Here is a 16,778-nt window from a genome sequence, read left to right on the forward strand (position 1 = left end):
CATAAAAAGCAGCAGGTTGATAAACTGGAGAACGGGGTCTCATTTACACAGAACAGGTAAAGATTGGGAAGCAGTAGTGTCTCAACACTGTTGTGGAATATCCAGTGTTTTGGTAAGAAAGGAGTTCTTTCTCTAAGTACTTGAACCATTGGCCTTTCAGTATAAACTACCAACAAGGGTGTCAGTTGTGAGGGTATGTTTTGTATATGAACTTCTGTTGCCCAAGAATTAGACTTAGTTCATCAACCTCTTTCACATGGGCCAGCCAGCCACCATCCCAGCCATGCTGGATCCCAGTCCTGTTACTAATCCTTAGTAAATCGCCTCTAGGGCTACTGTTCCACTACAGGTCAGTAGACTTTTTGGCTTAGGAGTAGAGGCACTTGGCATTTTCACAGGTTGAGAGTTAAAATGATGTATAAGTTGTAAAGCTTCAGTGTTCTGTTCATATGAAGAAGAGCTGGTGTGTAAGCTCGAAAGCTTCTCTTTCAATAACAGAAGTTGGTTCAATACAAGATATTACCTCATCCACATTGTCTCTCATACTGTGTGTGTCAATCAGATAAACTATATGGACATCCAAGGATTACATAAAAATGATCGGAAAGTCCTTGGTGCCATTATATATGGTAGTGCTTACCCTGGCTGACATTAAACATAGTCTCATCAGTTATCCTGTGGAGCTAAGGGGCAAAAGTCTCCTGCAGGCAAAAGAGTAAATATGGCAGTATACCTTTCAATAGCTGGGGGAAATTTTCCACTGACAGGACATTGAAGGGGGTACAATTTTAAATGAACCTTTTTTGGCTATGACTCATGTTCCTTTTATTCTTTAGTGTGTTTTTTAGATTTTTTTGTATGTTTTATAAAATACAAATACAAATAAAAATATTTTATAATAAAATGTCATTTTTTAAAAAAAATCTCATATAATAAAAAGGGGGGAAATGTAACTCTGACCTATTTTATTTCACCTAACAGTTGAAATTCTACAACAGAGCCATAAGTGCAATTGTGAGGGGTGTAAGGCCACTGTTCAGTAGGGCATTTAAACCAATGGGATTATATACGTATACATACTTAAGTGCTTCGCTGGTTTGAGGCCAAAATCAGGGTCCAACACTTTTTGCGACTACAGCTTACTATGAGAAGATTTTTATTATGGACAATCAATGAAGTACTAATAAATAATTCTGATATGTGTATATTGCTAATTAAATAAGTAACATAGATATTCAGTCTTTTGCAAAGTTAGTCTTGGAAGACTTCAAAGTCCTATTCTCCATGTAAATGATAAAGGAAATTCCACTTAGTGGCAGTTCTGCTTGTGTGTCATATGTTCTGTATTTATCTTCCCTGATATTTTGTTACCTAGATCGTTTGTATGAAAACAGGATCTTGTTTTTAGTAGTTTGCATATTCCTCATAGTTTATTTCCCAGCTTATTCAGAGGATTAATGTTTTTGCAAACAAAAATGTAGGTTTACGCTTTGGTTATTATTCAATTAAACTAAACAAAATCATATTCTCAAATTCATTTGTACTAAGGGGACAGTGGCACTAATGTCTTTTGTTAGATTACCATAGATGTACAGTTACTATCATTATGAAACCATCTTTAGGAGCATAAAAGCATTAGTTTGGAGAGCTACTGTAATAAGAGAAATAATAAATTAATGTACAGTAGATGGGCTTGAACTTCTGAGGGCATTGATAGTGGAATATAAAGCCTTTCATCTTTAGGTTATTGGCTAGAAATCCAGCTCAGACTGGTATTTAGCATTTATTGGCTGTTAGATGGCCTGTGTGAAATGAGCTGATGGTCACCATCCAGATCCTAACTCAGGTGTGCTTGTAGAGCTTGATCCTGCAACATGCTGAGTATTCTGGCCCTGATCTAGCAAAACACTTAAGTATGTGCCTTAATTAGGCATATAGGTAGTCCCATTGTCAGCAATGGCTTTGATCATGTGCTTAAAGGTAAACACGTACTTAAGTACTTTGCTAGATTGGAAATAGAGTGCTCAGCACCTTTCAAGATAAAGGCCATAAAGAAAAACACTGCATTATCTGATGCCAGTTCAGGCACCCTTGTTAGCAAGCTAATGACTGATCAAGTTCTAAAGAAAGAACATTAGAGGTGGTCATTCCACATTAGACAATGAGGCACACTGGTGGGGCAACTTCTGTGTTTTTAGGCATATGAAGAACTTCACTGTGCTGTCAAGCCAGCACCTTTCAAAACCTTCCCTTTCCATACTACTTTTCTTTAAAAGAGAATCCAAGTACTATGAGGTTTCTAAAAAGGATATAAGAAGCACTTTATGATGATGGAAAAGCTATTTTTAAAAATCTCAGTACTGAAGCTGGTAAAATACCAGAAAAATATTAATATAATTGACAGGTTTCAGAGTAACAGCCGTGTTAGTCTGTATTCGCAAAAAGAAAAGGAGGACTTGTGGCACCTTAGAGACTAACCAATTTATTTGAGCATGAGCTTTCGTGAGCTACAGCTCACTTCATCGGATGCATGCTGTGGAAATCGCACAAGATATTTTATACACAGACACCATGAAATCTATCAACTGCATGAAGAAACTTGTACAGATACAGACAGACATCATCTTCCTTTCCAAATGCAAACAGATGGACATCGTACCAAAAGGACTGAAGGTAAAAAATCCATTACAATCTACATACCACACAGACTATGCTGACAGCTTGTGCCACACGCTCTCAAAGAAACTGCGGAATCACCTGATCAACATCCTCTACAGCAAACAGGGAAAGATTAAGAATGAGCTCTCAAAACTGGATACTCTCATAAAAAACCAACCTTCCACACAAACTTCCTCGTGGCTGGATTTTACTAAAACTAGACAAGCCATTTACAACACACACTTTGCTTCTCTACAAAAGAAAAAGGACACTAAACTTTCTAAACTACTACATGCTACAAGGGGCCACAGCAATGGTTCCCTCAACCCACCCAGCAATATTGTTAATCTATCCAACTATACTCTCAGCCCAGCAGAAGCAGCTGTCCTATCTCGGGGCCTCTCCTTCTGCCCCTCCACCCCCACGAACATGATACAGTTCTGTGGTGACCTAGAATCCTATTTTCGACGTCTCCGACTCAAGGAATATTTCCAAAATACCTCTGAACAACATACTAATCCACAGAGGCCTCCCGACCAACATTACAAAAAGAAGGATTCTAGGTGGACTCCTCCTGAAGGTCGAAACAGCAGACTGGACTTCTACATAGAGTGCTTCCGCCGACGTGCCCGGGCTGAAATTGTGGAAAAGCAGCATCACTTGCCCCATAACCTCAGCCGTGCGGAACACAATGCCATCCACAGCCTCAGAAACAACTCTGACATCATAATCAAAAAGGCTGACAAAGGAGGTGCTGTTGTCATCATGAATAGGTCGGAATATGAACAAGAGGCTGCTCGGCAGCTCTCCAACACCACTTTCTACAAGCCATTACCCTATGATCCCACTGAGAGTTACCAAAAGCAACTACAGCATTTGCTCAAGAAACTTCCTGAAAAAGCACAAGATCAAATCCGCACAGACACACCCCTGGAACCCCGACCTGGGATATTCTATCTACTACCCAAGATCCATAAACCTGGAAATCCTGGACACCCCATCATCTCAGGCATTGGCACCCTGACAGCAGGATTGTCTGGCTATGTAGACTCCCTCCTCAGGCCCTACGCTACCAGCACTCCCAGCTACCTTCGAGATACCACTGACTTCCTGAGGAAACTACAATCCATCGGTGATCTTCCTGATAACACCATCCTGGCCACTATGGATGTAGAAGCGCTCTACACCAACATTCCACACAAAGATGGACTACAAGCCGTCAAGAACACTATCCCTGATAATGTCACGGCTAACCTGGTGGCTGAACTTTGTGACTTTGTCCTTACCCATAACTATTTTACATTTGGGGACAATGTATACCTTCAGATCAGCGGCACTGCTATGGGTACCCGCATGGCCCCACAGTATGCCAACATTTTTATGGCTGATTTAGAACAACGCTTCCTCAGCTCTCGTCCCCTAACGCCCCTACTCTACTTGCGCTATATTGATGACATCTTCATCATCTGGACCCATGGAAAAAAAGCCCTTGAGGAATTCCACCATGATTTCAACAATTTCCATCCCACCATCAACCTCAGCCTGGTCCAGTCCACACAAGAGATCCACTTCCTGGACACTACAGTGCTAATAAACAATGGTCACATAAACACCACCCTATACCGGAAACCTACTGACCGCTATTCCTACCTACATGCCTCCAGCTTTCACCCTGACCACACCACACGATCCATCGTCTACAGCCAAGCTCTGCGATACAACCGCATTTGCTCCAATCCCTCAGACAGAGACAAACACCTACAAGATCTCTATCAAGCATTCTTACAACTACAATACCCACTTGCGGAAGTGAAGAAACAGATTGATAGAGCCAGAAACGTTCCCAGAAGTCACCTACTACAGGACAGGCCTAACAAAGAAAATAACAGAACGCCACTAGCTGTCACCTTCAGCCCCCAACTAAAACCCCTCCAACGCATTATTAAGGATCTACAACCTATCCTGAAGGATGACCCAACACTCTCACAAATCTTGGGAGACAGGCCAGTCCTTGCCTACAGACAACCCCCCAACCTGAAGCGAATACTCACCAACAACCACATACCACACAACAGAACCACTAACCCAGGAACCTATCCTTGCAACAAAGCCCGTTGCCAACTGTGCCCACATATCTATTCAGGGGACACCATCACAGGGCCTAATAACATCAGCCACACTATCAGAGGCTCGTTCACCTGCACATCTACCAATGTGATATATGCCATCATGTGCCAGCAATGCCCCTCTGCCATGTACATTGGTCAAACTGGACAGTCTCTACGTAAAAGAATAAATGGACACAAATCAGATGTCAAGAATTATAACATTTATAAACTAGTCGGAGAACACTTCAATCTCTCTGGTCACGCAATCAGAGACATGAAGGTCGCTATCTTACAACAAAAAAACTTCAAATCCAGAGTCCAGCGAGAAACTGCTGAATTGGAATTCATTTGCAAATTGGATACTATTAATTTAGGCTTAAATAGAGACTGGGAGTGGCTAAGTCATTATGCATGGTAGCCTATTTCCCCTTGTTTTTTCCTCCCCCCCCCCCAGACGTTCTCGTTAAACTTGGATTTATGCTGGAAGTGGCCCACCTTGATTGCCATGCACAGTGTGGGGAGAGTGGTCAGTTTGGATGAGCTATTGCCAGCAGGAGAGTGAGTTTGTGTGTGTGGGGGGGGGGGTGAGAAAACCTGGATTTGTGCTGGAAATGGCCCACCTTGATTATCATGCACATTGTAGGGGGAGTGGTCACTTCGGATGAGCTATTACCAGCAGGAGAGTGAGTTTGTGTGAGTATGGGGGTGGGGGAGTGAGAAAACCTGGATTTGTGCTGGAAATGGCCCACTTTGATTTTCATGCAGGTTGTAGGGAGAGTGGTCACTTTGGATAGGCTATTACCAGCAGGAGAGTGAGTTTGTGTGTGTGGTTTTTGGAGGGGGGTGAGAGAACCTGGATTTCTGCAGGAAATGGCCCACATTGATTATCATATGCATTGTGAAGACAGTGGTCACTTTGGATGGGCTATTACCAGCAAGAGAGTGAGTTTGTTTGTGGGAGGGCGGAGGGTGAGAAAACCTGGATTTGTGCTGGAAATGGCCCAACTTGATGATCACTTTAGATAAGCTATTACCAGCAGGAGAGTGGGGTGGGAGGAGGCATTGTTTCATGGTGTCTGTGTATAAAATGTCTTGTGCGATTTCCACAGCATGCATCCGATGAAGTGAGCTGTAGCTCACGAAAGCTCATGCTCAAATAAATTGGTTAGTCTCTAAGGTGCCACAAGTCCTCCTTTTCGTTTTATTAATATAATTGTTATTCAGTAAATAACTTTTTCAGTGAATTTTATTCAACCGACTATATAACTGTCTGAAAACTGCAAAAATGATTTATTGAAAATGGCAAAATTTGATTAATCATATATTCATTACATAGGGGTAGATCCCTAGCTAGTGCAAATTATCATAGCTCCATTGACTCCAGCGGAGCTACAACCATTTACATCAGCTGATGATTTGCCCTATAGTATTCGGCCAGATCTACTTCAAGCACAAATCAGAGACAGAGATGTTAGAAAGAGTATGCATGCTTACTTTGAACGCTTGTGGACCTATGCCTGGAGAAGTAATATTATTTTTACTTAGATCAAGCCTTTCCAAATTAGGGATCCCATTGAACGCTTCATCTGGAATGGAAGTAATGGTATTCCCTAGGACAGATAGTTAAAAATAGATATATCTTAGTGATGTGTTGCCGTTTATATGGTCTGAGTCAGGTAACTAGGTAATGTACAAGTAAAAATGTATTTATGGAAATAAAGTCAACTGTATGTCTCTTTGTATCTCAACACTAGTAGCATCTAAATTTTGAAAAGCAAGTTAGATTGTAGCAACATGGCACTAACGTCTTTTATTAGATTACCATAGATCTAAAATTACTATAATTATGAAACCATCTTTAGGAGCACAAAAGCATTAGTGTTGGAGAGCTAATGTAATAAGAGAAATCATAAATTAATGTACAGTAGATGGGCCTGAACTTCTGAGGGCATTGATAGTGAAATATAAAACTTTTAATCTCTAGGTTGTTGCTTGTTTCTTAGGCTTAGTTTGTTGCATAATTTCTCAGGCTTAGTTGTAAAATGCCTTTAAATTTCTTTCTGTGATAAGAAACTAGTAGTATAAAGCATTTTACATTATAATTTGCTATCATTAAAATTGTGGGTTTTGGAGAGGGCTAAATTTTAATTGGTGAAGAAAATAATATAAAGCAAACTTATTTTCTTACCTTCAAGCTCTAAGCTTGTTAGCTCTGGATCAGTAATTGGTGGTATTTGTGTAAGTCTGGCATGAATGCAGCTTACTGTGGTGTCAGAAATCGAACATCCAGTTGGCAAAGGAGGAATTTCTGCAGGAGGAACAGGAATTGGGAATCGAGGGGGCATTCTGAAAACATCACCTCGTAAAATATGTTCATCCTCTTCCTCTTCTTCCTCTTCGCTTTTTTGTTGTTTTCTTTCTTGCTCTGGAAGTTCGTTTCCCTTTCTTTTTTCTTCTTCTTCCTTTTCAATTTGTAGCTCTTCCTCTTCATATGCTCTTCTTTTTTCTTCCTCTCTCCTGCTTATTTCCTCCTCTGCTTTCTGATGGGCTTCATAGTCATGTATTTTTTTCTCCTCCTGACTTTTCTTTTCTTTTCTCTTCCTTTTCTCGTCATCCTTTTTGTGAATTTCCTTTTCTCTCCCTTCAAGTTCTTCCTTCTCTCGTCTGAGTAACTCATCCATTTCATCCTGGGTACGCAGTGGTTGCAATAGCATTGAGTCACTAGGGTCATTGGGCTCTGGAGAAGCACCAGAAATTTCAGGTGTGTCATCCAGTGAAATATTTAGTACTTAAAATGAGAGTGACCAGGGTAATGAAAGTGAGGGAAAAAAAGAAAATGGTAGTATAAGAGGAAATGAGAATGAAGTTAGTGTTAGTAACAGCAGCAGTTAGTACAGCTGCTGTTATTACATAATTTTGAACTTTTCTACTTTCTGTATTTTAAAAAATTGTTTGTTTCAAGAATTCCAAGGCCAGAAGGGACCATTTTGCTTATCTGTTCTGACTTCCTGTTAATACAGGGCATAGAATTTCCCCAAAATAATTTCTATAATATATATTTTAGAAAAAGTTAAATATGTATAATAAAATTGCATAAATCATTACTTGTTTTTTTATAGGTTATATCACTTACCCTTTGTCTTTAACGTTTTATTTGAGGTAGTTTTAAAATAGTAAAAATAACAAATAGAAAATTAAATGATGGATAAGAAGATAGTATAGTGTACTGTACCAATATCAGAGCAAACTGGGCAGCACTCTCCTTCAGGTATCTCAGTTTTGTGACATGTCAGAGAAAGGCACGTAGTTTCATCACAAATCACTTTTCCTTTTGAACAAAGACAAGTAATGCAAGGTTTGGGGGACCACACAGCTTTATCGTACATAATCATCCCGTTAGCTGTACAATGCCCTTTCTTTCCTAATAAAAGAAAAAGAATTAGGTCAAAAGCAAGAGGTGAATTAAATAATAATTCTTTGATAGCTTAAACTGAAATTAACATTATACAGTTTCATTGTTTAGATCTTGGATATGTTTGATATTAATAGTAAATTGGTTGGGGAAGCCAGAGAATATGGCTAATGTTAAAGGCAAATATTTCATTTTACTGGATCTTCAGTAGATGCTTTTCAGCTAATTAATGTTTCAGGTGTTAAATGCTTTTTATTGCTCTTAACCTGAAAGTGAATGAATGATTTCTCTGCAGAATGTATTTAAGTAGGAGAGTCTTAGTTTGGTGCTTGAGTACAGTATGAAGAAAGAATTCTTAAATGTGTGTATTATTCTTTTCTGTAAAAATTACATCAGACATTTTTGATATAATGAGGATATTTCCAGTATGTAGATAAAATACTTTAGCTTACAGTTTCACTCTGGATATCTGAGTCCTCAATAGTTGATAAGGAACTGAAGAGAACATAAAACACTTCTTTTTAGTATATATTTCTAAAGCACCCATCACCATATTCTCTAGGAAGCAAGGGCATCACAATGACTGTCACAAACCTCATCACCTTCCACTCTGAGTGCAAGGAGCATTTCTTTGACCTTGCCTTCTGTAACATAAACACATAGTAACAGGTATATTTCTATTAAAAAAACAAAACAAAAAACCCCACACATTTCCAAACCACGAGACTCCACTGCACATGCATCTCCCTGGGGGGAAAGGATGAGAGAACAAACAACGTGTAACAGATGTGTAGTCATGTTGTTTAATGCATGACTGGAAAGCCTTCAGATTCTAAGGTGATGAGCACAGTATAAGAACCTGAACAGAACAGGGCCAAATCCTTACCCATTGAAGTGAAAAGAAGAATGCCCATTGACAACAGCAGAATCAGGATTTAGCCTTAAGTGAGTTTAGTGTTTATTAAAACATGCCAGATTGACAGTTGTAAATAAAAATCCTCTTTCTAAAAAATGGTTTAAACATGGGCAGAATCTATGTCAGCTGCTCTCACATTGCCCTGCCACTGTGTCTCAATCCTGACCTGGTAGGGTCATTAAGGTGGGAGATGGGATGGTATAGTTAATTATCCATGTCCTGTTCAATCTTTGGCCTCTCTGCTTTGCCTAAAGAGGGGACAATTATCATCAATTCTGATGGTGGCTTTTATGATGTGGACATCTGATGGGAACTGGTTATAGTTTCTATACTTAATCCCTTCCATGTCTGATTGTCTTCATGGAGAGATGTTCCCTGTCTGTGGCAACAGAAGGCTGATGAGAACTTTGCTCTGACCCAGAGCTTCAGATCACCCCTCAGGAAGAATTTTCCAGAATTCTCTGCCTCCAGTAGATAGCCGATTTGTCAGGTTTTAAACCAGACAGTGATTTTTTTCTATGGTTTTGTCCTGAGACAGAACTGGCTATAGTTTTATCTGGTATCACAGGTGGGAAACACCATTTTCAAGAGCATGCTGCTCCAGACCTGCTGGTGTGACCTCACATGCACCAGCTGAGGTCATGCCAGTGGGTGTGGAGTGACAGGCTCTTCAAAATGGTGTCCTCAATGCAATGTGCCTCATATGCATTGTGAATTTTGCAAGGTTACATTGGTCAGGGTGGGCCCACGCTGTCTCCAGGTGCGGTATTCTAGGGATGTGGCGGTGGCCAGCCTAGCCTCCAAGCAGCACATGTAGCACGCCGAAGGCAGAATTTTCACAAGATTTTTAACTAAATGTATCTGTTTCTTCAGTGGCTTTGAGGTTTTTCTCCTCAAAACAGTTAAAATGAAAAAAAATATTTTGGGTTTCTGAGGGTTTGAAAGACAGTACTCTCCTTCTCAGAAATGTCAGTAAGAGACAGCAGGACAAAGTGAAACCCAGCTGTTAACCAGAGTGTGGGCAAGATCCACCCCAGGATGGTTGAGCAGACCGCATGAAAACTCCTTTTGTTGAGAACAGGCCAGAATCATTGTCATGGAACTGGGGGTAGGTTTTTTTCAAACCAAACATGGGACAGTGTTCTTCTACCGGTTTTTGAATGTTATGATTCCTGATGTCAGGAACCAGTAGGAGAACACTTCAACCTCTCTGGCCACTCAGTAAAAGATTTAAGGGTGGCAATTTTGCAACAGAAAAGCTTCAAAAACAGATTCCAATGAGAAGCTGCTGAGCTTGAATTAATATGCAAACAAGATACCATTAACTTGGGTTTGAATAGAGACTGGGAGTGGCTGGGTCATTACACATATTGAATCTATTTTCTCATGTTAAATATCCTCTCACCTTCTTGTCAACTGTATAAATGGGCCATCTTGATTATCACTACAAAAGTTTTTTTTCTCATGCTGATAATAGCTCCTCTTAATTAATTAGCCTCTTACAGTTTGTATGGCAACTTCCACCTTCTCTGTATGTGTATATATATATCTTCTTACTATATGTTCCAGTCTATGCTTCCGATGAATTGGGCTTTAGTCCATGAAAGCTTATGCTCTAATAAATTTTTTAGTCTGTAAGGTGCCACAAGTACTCCTGTTATTTTTGCGGATACAGACTAACACAGCTGCTAGTCTAAACCTACTTATTTTCTGTGGTCAGTCCCCACACAATCCAGACCAAGCAGTGGAGTAGTATAGGTTGAAGTGATTCACATCCTCCTCCCTGAGAGATGGACGTATTTCCACTTCCTATACAGCCTCCCTAGTCCCACAGGAGTCATAAAGTGGCTACCCTTTTCCTTATGGAGGCATGCAGGAGTCATGCCTACAGACTCCTTCCTTCCTTCCTTCCTTCCAGTCTCCCTGGTAATGTAGTCTCCCCCTCACAGAGCCCTTCCCGTCTTTCTCTCAGGAGTTTGGCCCAGGGGACTGGTGAAGGATATTGCTCACAATCAGCAATAAAAGAAAGAGCAAAAACTCTTAAAACGTTTTATAAGAGGTTTTAAGATCCTCTAAACAGAAAGAGACATCTTTAAAGCTGAGATTTTGAGATATCTCAGACAGTTCACCAGACTTCGAAGAATTACATATAAATGGGGGTTTAACTTCATAGGTGCTTATGCTTTTAGAAAATACAACAGTAAAAACACACAAACTCAAAGACCCTAACCTTGAAAAATTGTGTGACTGCTGTGTAATTCTTCCTCATTTGGTTTATAAGTATGTTAAGAAGGTGGAGTAGGAATTCCCTTAAAGTCCTATCTTGTATCTAAGGACTATAAGGTCTTCATTTTTCTGGCTAAAGTTAAGCCTTCTATGGCCTCCTTGTTAAAGAGCATAGTAATACCAGTTGAGGTAGTATTTCTGCCAAACCCATTAGCAGGTGAATAAGATAATCACTCAGACTGAACTTCGATACAGCAGCCTCAACCCTCAGAGCATTGGCTGCAGTCTCTTATTGTGGAAATCTATGCTTAACTGTGAGAAAGTGCCCAAAAAAGCCCCCCTTCCCCCGCGCGCACACGCTAAAATTCTTCATCCCGCCCAAAGCTGTTCTTGTTTTTTGGGTTTCACAAGTCTGTACAAATTACCCCTCCTATGAGGGCATGCTTCAGGATAGGCCTTTATCTAGGAGTGAAGCACATCAGAAAATGGGTGCTTCAGATAATCAGGGAAGGATATTCAATGAAACTCATTGTCCCAGTGACAAGTTTGTTATCCCAAATTAAATTAAAATAAACCAACACTATCAACAAGACTTTTCACAGCATCAGAAGATGAAGAGTGCAGTAGTCTATCTCCTACATATTTGAACTACAGAACCAGTTCCATGGAGAGACTGATATTCTGGAAAGGGTACAGTATTGTTTGTGATACAAAAAGAAACAATCGCATGCAGCCCATTCTAGATTTCAGGTCTCCCAACAAGTCCATAAGGCGATCAATATTCCAGACGGAAACACTGAAATTTACCATTACCTTATTATCTTCCCAAAGCTTCAGAATATGAAAATAAACCTTCTGGAGATATGATCAGGGAGACTCACCCAAAAGCACTAGAGTTTTTTCTGCGACAAGAAGCAAGAAGCATTTTCTATACAAAGTACTCCTTTTTTGACTCATAACTTCTACATGGATATTCACAAGGATTGCCTTACCACTTGTATCTTCAAGTGAAAGGGATATATGTCCACCAATGTTTGATAACTTTTCATCATGTTAGACAGGGCCCAGCAGCCATTGCGAAAACCCTGAGAAATATGGCTTTGAACAAACAAGTGGAAGCACCCATTACAATTCACAGAGAAGTCTACCATTTAAGTTATATCCAAAGCCATCTTTATTTCAGAAGTGACACAGAAGAAGATAGGGAGTGATTCGCCAAATATTTATCCTAAGATCAACTCTCTGAACTAGTTTTTCTCCTGTGTGGCTACCTGGCACAATTCTTGATTCACTTCCTGTCAGCAATTGGTTAATTCATTCTTAATGTTACATAACAACTATCAAAGAATGGGTCCAGAGAAACTGGTAATCAGTATAGATGCCAGACCCCAGATAGTAGGAATATAACTGGACTCCTGCAAGGATCATCTTTTTGTCCTGTGTTTATACAGTGCCTAGCACGATGGTCCATGAGTAGAGATCCTAGGCACTTCCATAATACAAATAAAAATATGACTGGAGGCAGATGTAGCGCAGAGAGGCATATAACCTGTCCAATGCTATGGACTATCAACCTTCATCACTACTTAGAAAATTAGCCTTGATCTACTCCTTGGAACCCTACATCAAGTAGGAAAGTCAGGGTTGACTAGCTCAACAAGACATGCTTAGAACACAAGGAATACATCTATATATCATCTAGTCTTCGGTGCACCACAGGCCAGGTTGGAAGCCTGTTGATTAATGTGTTTGCATGTAAGTCCAGATGGAAAGCCAAAAGAAGAGGAAGAGACATTCAAAAGTAGAGGCTGTTGTCCCCTTATTTCAGAAGTGGGCTAAAAATCCTTCTTTATGCTATTTCCCTCTCAACCACTCGAGAGCAAAGACGGTAAAGAAGATTGTGAAACAGGCCATAGTTATTATAATGACCTTCACATTAATCCTCAGAATTTGTTTCTCAGACCTGATTTAGAGGAAAGTGGAACTTCCTCTCAAAGTCCACACACGCGCACACAGCATAGTGCAAGAGAGATCTATCCTGAGCCAATATCTAGTGTTACCTAACTTCTTTTTGTATCTTCTGGGAAGCTGAGAGAAAGAAGCGACAGTCATTCATTCTAAGAAGGGTGATAAACACCCTCTTGGAATCTGAGGAAATTCACAAATGATCGCTTGTGGTGTAGGTGTTGGCATTACAAGGGACACGCATCAGGGCAAAGTCAGTTCAAGCAAAGGACATTCTGATGTTTTTTCAATATGCCCTGATCAGTTAGCTCAAGATCAATACTTTTGCAAAGAGCACTCAATGATTGCAGGCATGCTGCACCATAAGAAACCCATGAGAATCTCTCATCATCATCATATAAGATTGCTGAGGATCACCACTCTTATCAGTCCTCTGGCAATATGCAGGTTCTTATCATGAGCTTGATTTGTGGGCTAATAAAGGCATCTTTCAGCTTCACAGTTGGTAGGTCTCTTCTCACTGAAAGTATCTTGTCTATTCACCACCCTTCTTGTCTAAGGGGGTTTCGGAGCATGACATTCTCTAAATGAAACTTTGGTTACACGTTCTTTCAAATGTAGTAGTTCTAACTCTAAATGTGGTAGAACTAACCAGGCCTCCATCCCCAAGTCCATGATCTTCTCATATTAGGAAGTGGTATTGTTGTTGTTCTGGTTGAATGCAGATGTCCTAAGTAGAAATGCATGTGTTAGATGTGAACAGACGCTACAGAGGAATAAGGTGCATTTAACACACACATTCAAAGCCTCAGGTACAACTCCTCTCTTTACTTTACACTGTAAAGAGAACAGTGTTTTTGTGAGTGGAGAGATCACACATATCTTATGAGAAGGACTGTAAGGCTACTACAGCGACTTCCATCCACATTTTCTCAAAGGCTGTAGAGTCTTGCTGATGAACTGTTTGTTAAAGGAACAGGGTACTCCTGTAACCCTTAAAATTCCTATTCAGTTCTTCACGGGTAAATTGAATCCTCCTCCCTTCCTAGGGATGACTTATTGCTTCCTAAATCCCACCATGAAGACTGTCTGATATAGAGGGAACGAGAAAGGGAAAATGCTGTCATAGTGTGAATTTTCATGGTAGGACCCTCCATGGAGCTGAGGTACTCAGGGGAAAAAAATAGTAAGCTCTTGAAACAATTACACCTAATTTCTTTTCTGTTATTTTTTGAAAAGGCCTGCACAGTCCATAGATTTATATCAATATTTTCATTAGCATAAGCCTTTATTCACTTGCACTCTGATCAGCTCAAACTATGCTAGCAGGAGAGGAAATTATCTGGGTCCAAATGGTATTTGGTGCCCTTCCTCATTTCACCCAGGTATCCATAATACAGCTGTTAGAGAGATACTCACTGCTAAGATCCTGACTGCAGCTTTCTATGTGCTCTGTAATGGGTCATTATATTTTTTTCATATACTCTCCTCTCATGGCTGATTCCCCACTCTGGCACTTCAAGTGCAGAAGGTGGAAGCCCACAAGGATTCTAAAAGTTAATACTGGCCACTCCAGGCTTGCATTAAATTCCCAAGGTTACATCTTTTTTCTGACCTTGGATGGGTAGATTCTGCCACCACCCAAGTGCGAGAACCCAGGAATTCCTTCCTGTGGGGTATCCTCAAGCCCTTTCACATTCCCTTCAGAGAAGAGCTGAGAAGGCAACAGCTGATTTCCTTTGTTTTCTAACAGCTAATTAAACAACGATAGCTAAGTGGTTTGAGTTCAATCCTTGAGGGGGCCATTTAGGGATCTGGGGGGAAAAAAATTGGGGATTGTGCCTGCTTTGAGCAGGGGGTTGGACTAGATGATCTCCTGAGGCCCCTTCCAACTCTGATAGTTCTTGAGTCTATATGCACAAACCTCTTAGGATACAAAAATCCAATCCTGTTTTAAAAAAAGGTAAATTTTATTAAAAACAAAAAGAAAGGAAATACATTTGGAACTTAGGATTTTTGCTAGATTTAAAAAAAAAAACAATTACAAGGATTAAGTAACAAGATAGCTCTCTTGAGGTCCAGCTTAAAGGTTACAAGCAAAACAAAAGCACCCAGGGTTAGCACAGAAGAGTCCACAAGCCATAAAGAAATAAGAGATAAACCTAATCATGTCTTCCAAGACATTTCCTAATCTACTTACATATCTGGGTTTCAAATGAGTAGTTTCTAGATATGATCTGGTGATCCATCATACCTGGCTCAAAGCTTTTTACAGCATAGTTCCAGCCCTGTCTCTGCTCTCCGGGAGAACACCAAAGACAGACAAAGGGGAAGTTTTTTTCCCAATTTTCAAAAGTTCTAGCCTTCCCATTGGCCCTTTGGTCAGGTGCCCCTCCCTTCCTTTTACCTATGCAGGGTGACTTTTTAACCGTTTACAGCGGTGGTGAGCAAACTTTTTGGCCTGAGGGCCACATTGGGGTTCCAAAACTGTATGGAGGGCCGGGTAGGGAAGGCTTTGCCACCCCAAACAGCCTGGCTCCTGCCCCCTATCTGCCCTTTCCCACTTCCTGCCCCCTGACTGCCCCCCTCAGAATCCCCAACCCATCCAAACCCCCCTGCTCCCTGTCCCCTGACCGCCTCCTCCCAGGACCACCCCCCTGGGACCCTACCCCCTATCCAACCCCCTCTGCTCCCTATCCCCTGACTGCCCCAACCCCTATCCACACCCCCGCCCCCTGACAGGCCCCCCAGGACTCCCATGCCTATCCAACCCCCCCGTTCCCCATCCCCTGACTGGCCCCCCCGAACCTCCGCCCCATCCAACCATCCCTTTCTTCCTGTCCCCCGACTGTCCCCTTGGACTCCCTGCCCCATATCCAACCCCCCGCTCCCCGCCCCCTTACCATGCCACTCAGAGCACCAGGACTGGCAGCCGTGTTGCCCGGCTGGAGCTAGCCACGCCGCCACACTGCCCAGCAGGAGCTCGAAGCCCTGCTGCCCAGAGCACTGGTGGCACAACAAGCTGAGGTTGCGGGGAAGGGGAGACAGCAGGGGCGGGGCCGGGGGCTAGCCTCCCCGGCCAAGAGCTCAAGGGCTGGGCAGGGTATGGCCCACAGGCCATAGTTTTACATAGTTTACAGGTAAAGCAAGTACAGAACTACTACCAAGAAGGATTTATAGCTTACTGGCTGGCTGGGTGTCCATAAAAGGGAGCTACCCCCCACCTTTCATTTATCAGATCTTCAAAGGAAACTCAAAGAACAGTACACTTGGCCCTGAAAAAAAAATAAAAACCCAGCAGCTGCAAAGTAGCATATATCCTATCTGAGCTGGAAATATCTCTGCTTTTCTTCAAAATTTCTCTTTTGTTTTTGTTGTTTGACAATATCTGAGGTCAAGGAAAGTTTTGTCTGAATGAAAACTCGGTAAGAAATGAGTCAGGATATGGCTTCTTTCTGCAGATGTATATATTCAATTATTAATATTGCTTTCT

At 41.2% G+C, this 16,778-nt stretch overlaps 2 protein-coding genes across 5 annotated transcripts in view; one reads left to right on the forward strand and one right to left on the reverse strand.

The window, feature by feature from the left end:
• LOC102944498 (centromere protein P) overlaps positions 1-16,778 on the forward strand; it is a 316,300-nt gene that overhangs the window by 200,345 nt on the left and 99,177 nt on the right. The gene's annotated exons all lie outside the window — the stretch shown is intronic.
• ECM2 (extracellular matrix protein 2) overlaps positions 1-16,778 on the reverse strand; it is a 39,755-nt gene that overhangs the window by 8,964 nt on the left and 14,013 nt on the right. For 2 of the 3 annotated variants that reach the window (XM_007055582.4, XM_027817953.3), the window contains exons 3-5: positions 7,999-8,187; positions 6,955-7,554; positions 6,261-6,376 (exon numbers count right to left, since the gene is read on the reverse strand). In XM_007055582.4, coding sequence (XP_007055644.1) covers positions 6,261-6,376; positions 6,955-7,554; positions 7,999-8,187 — 905 coding nt within the window. The remainder of the gene's footprint in view (positions 1-6,260; positions 6,377-6,954; positions 7,555-7,998; positions 8,188-16,778) is intronic. The other variant, XM_027817952.3, reaches the window with a different exon arrangement.

The sequence above is a fragment of the Chelonia mydas genome, chromosome 7 (assembly GCF_015237465.2).
Source record: "Chelonia mydas isolate rCheMyd1 chromosome 7, rCheMyd1.pri.v2, whole genome shotgun sequence".
Lineage (NCBI taxonomy): Eukaryota > Metazoa > Chordata > Testudines > Cheloniidae > Chelonia > Chelonia mydas.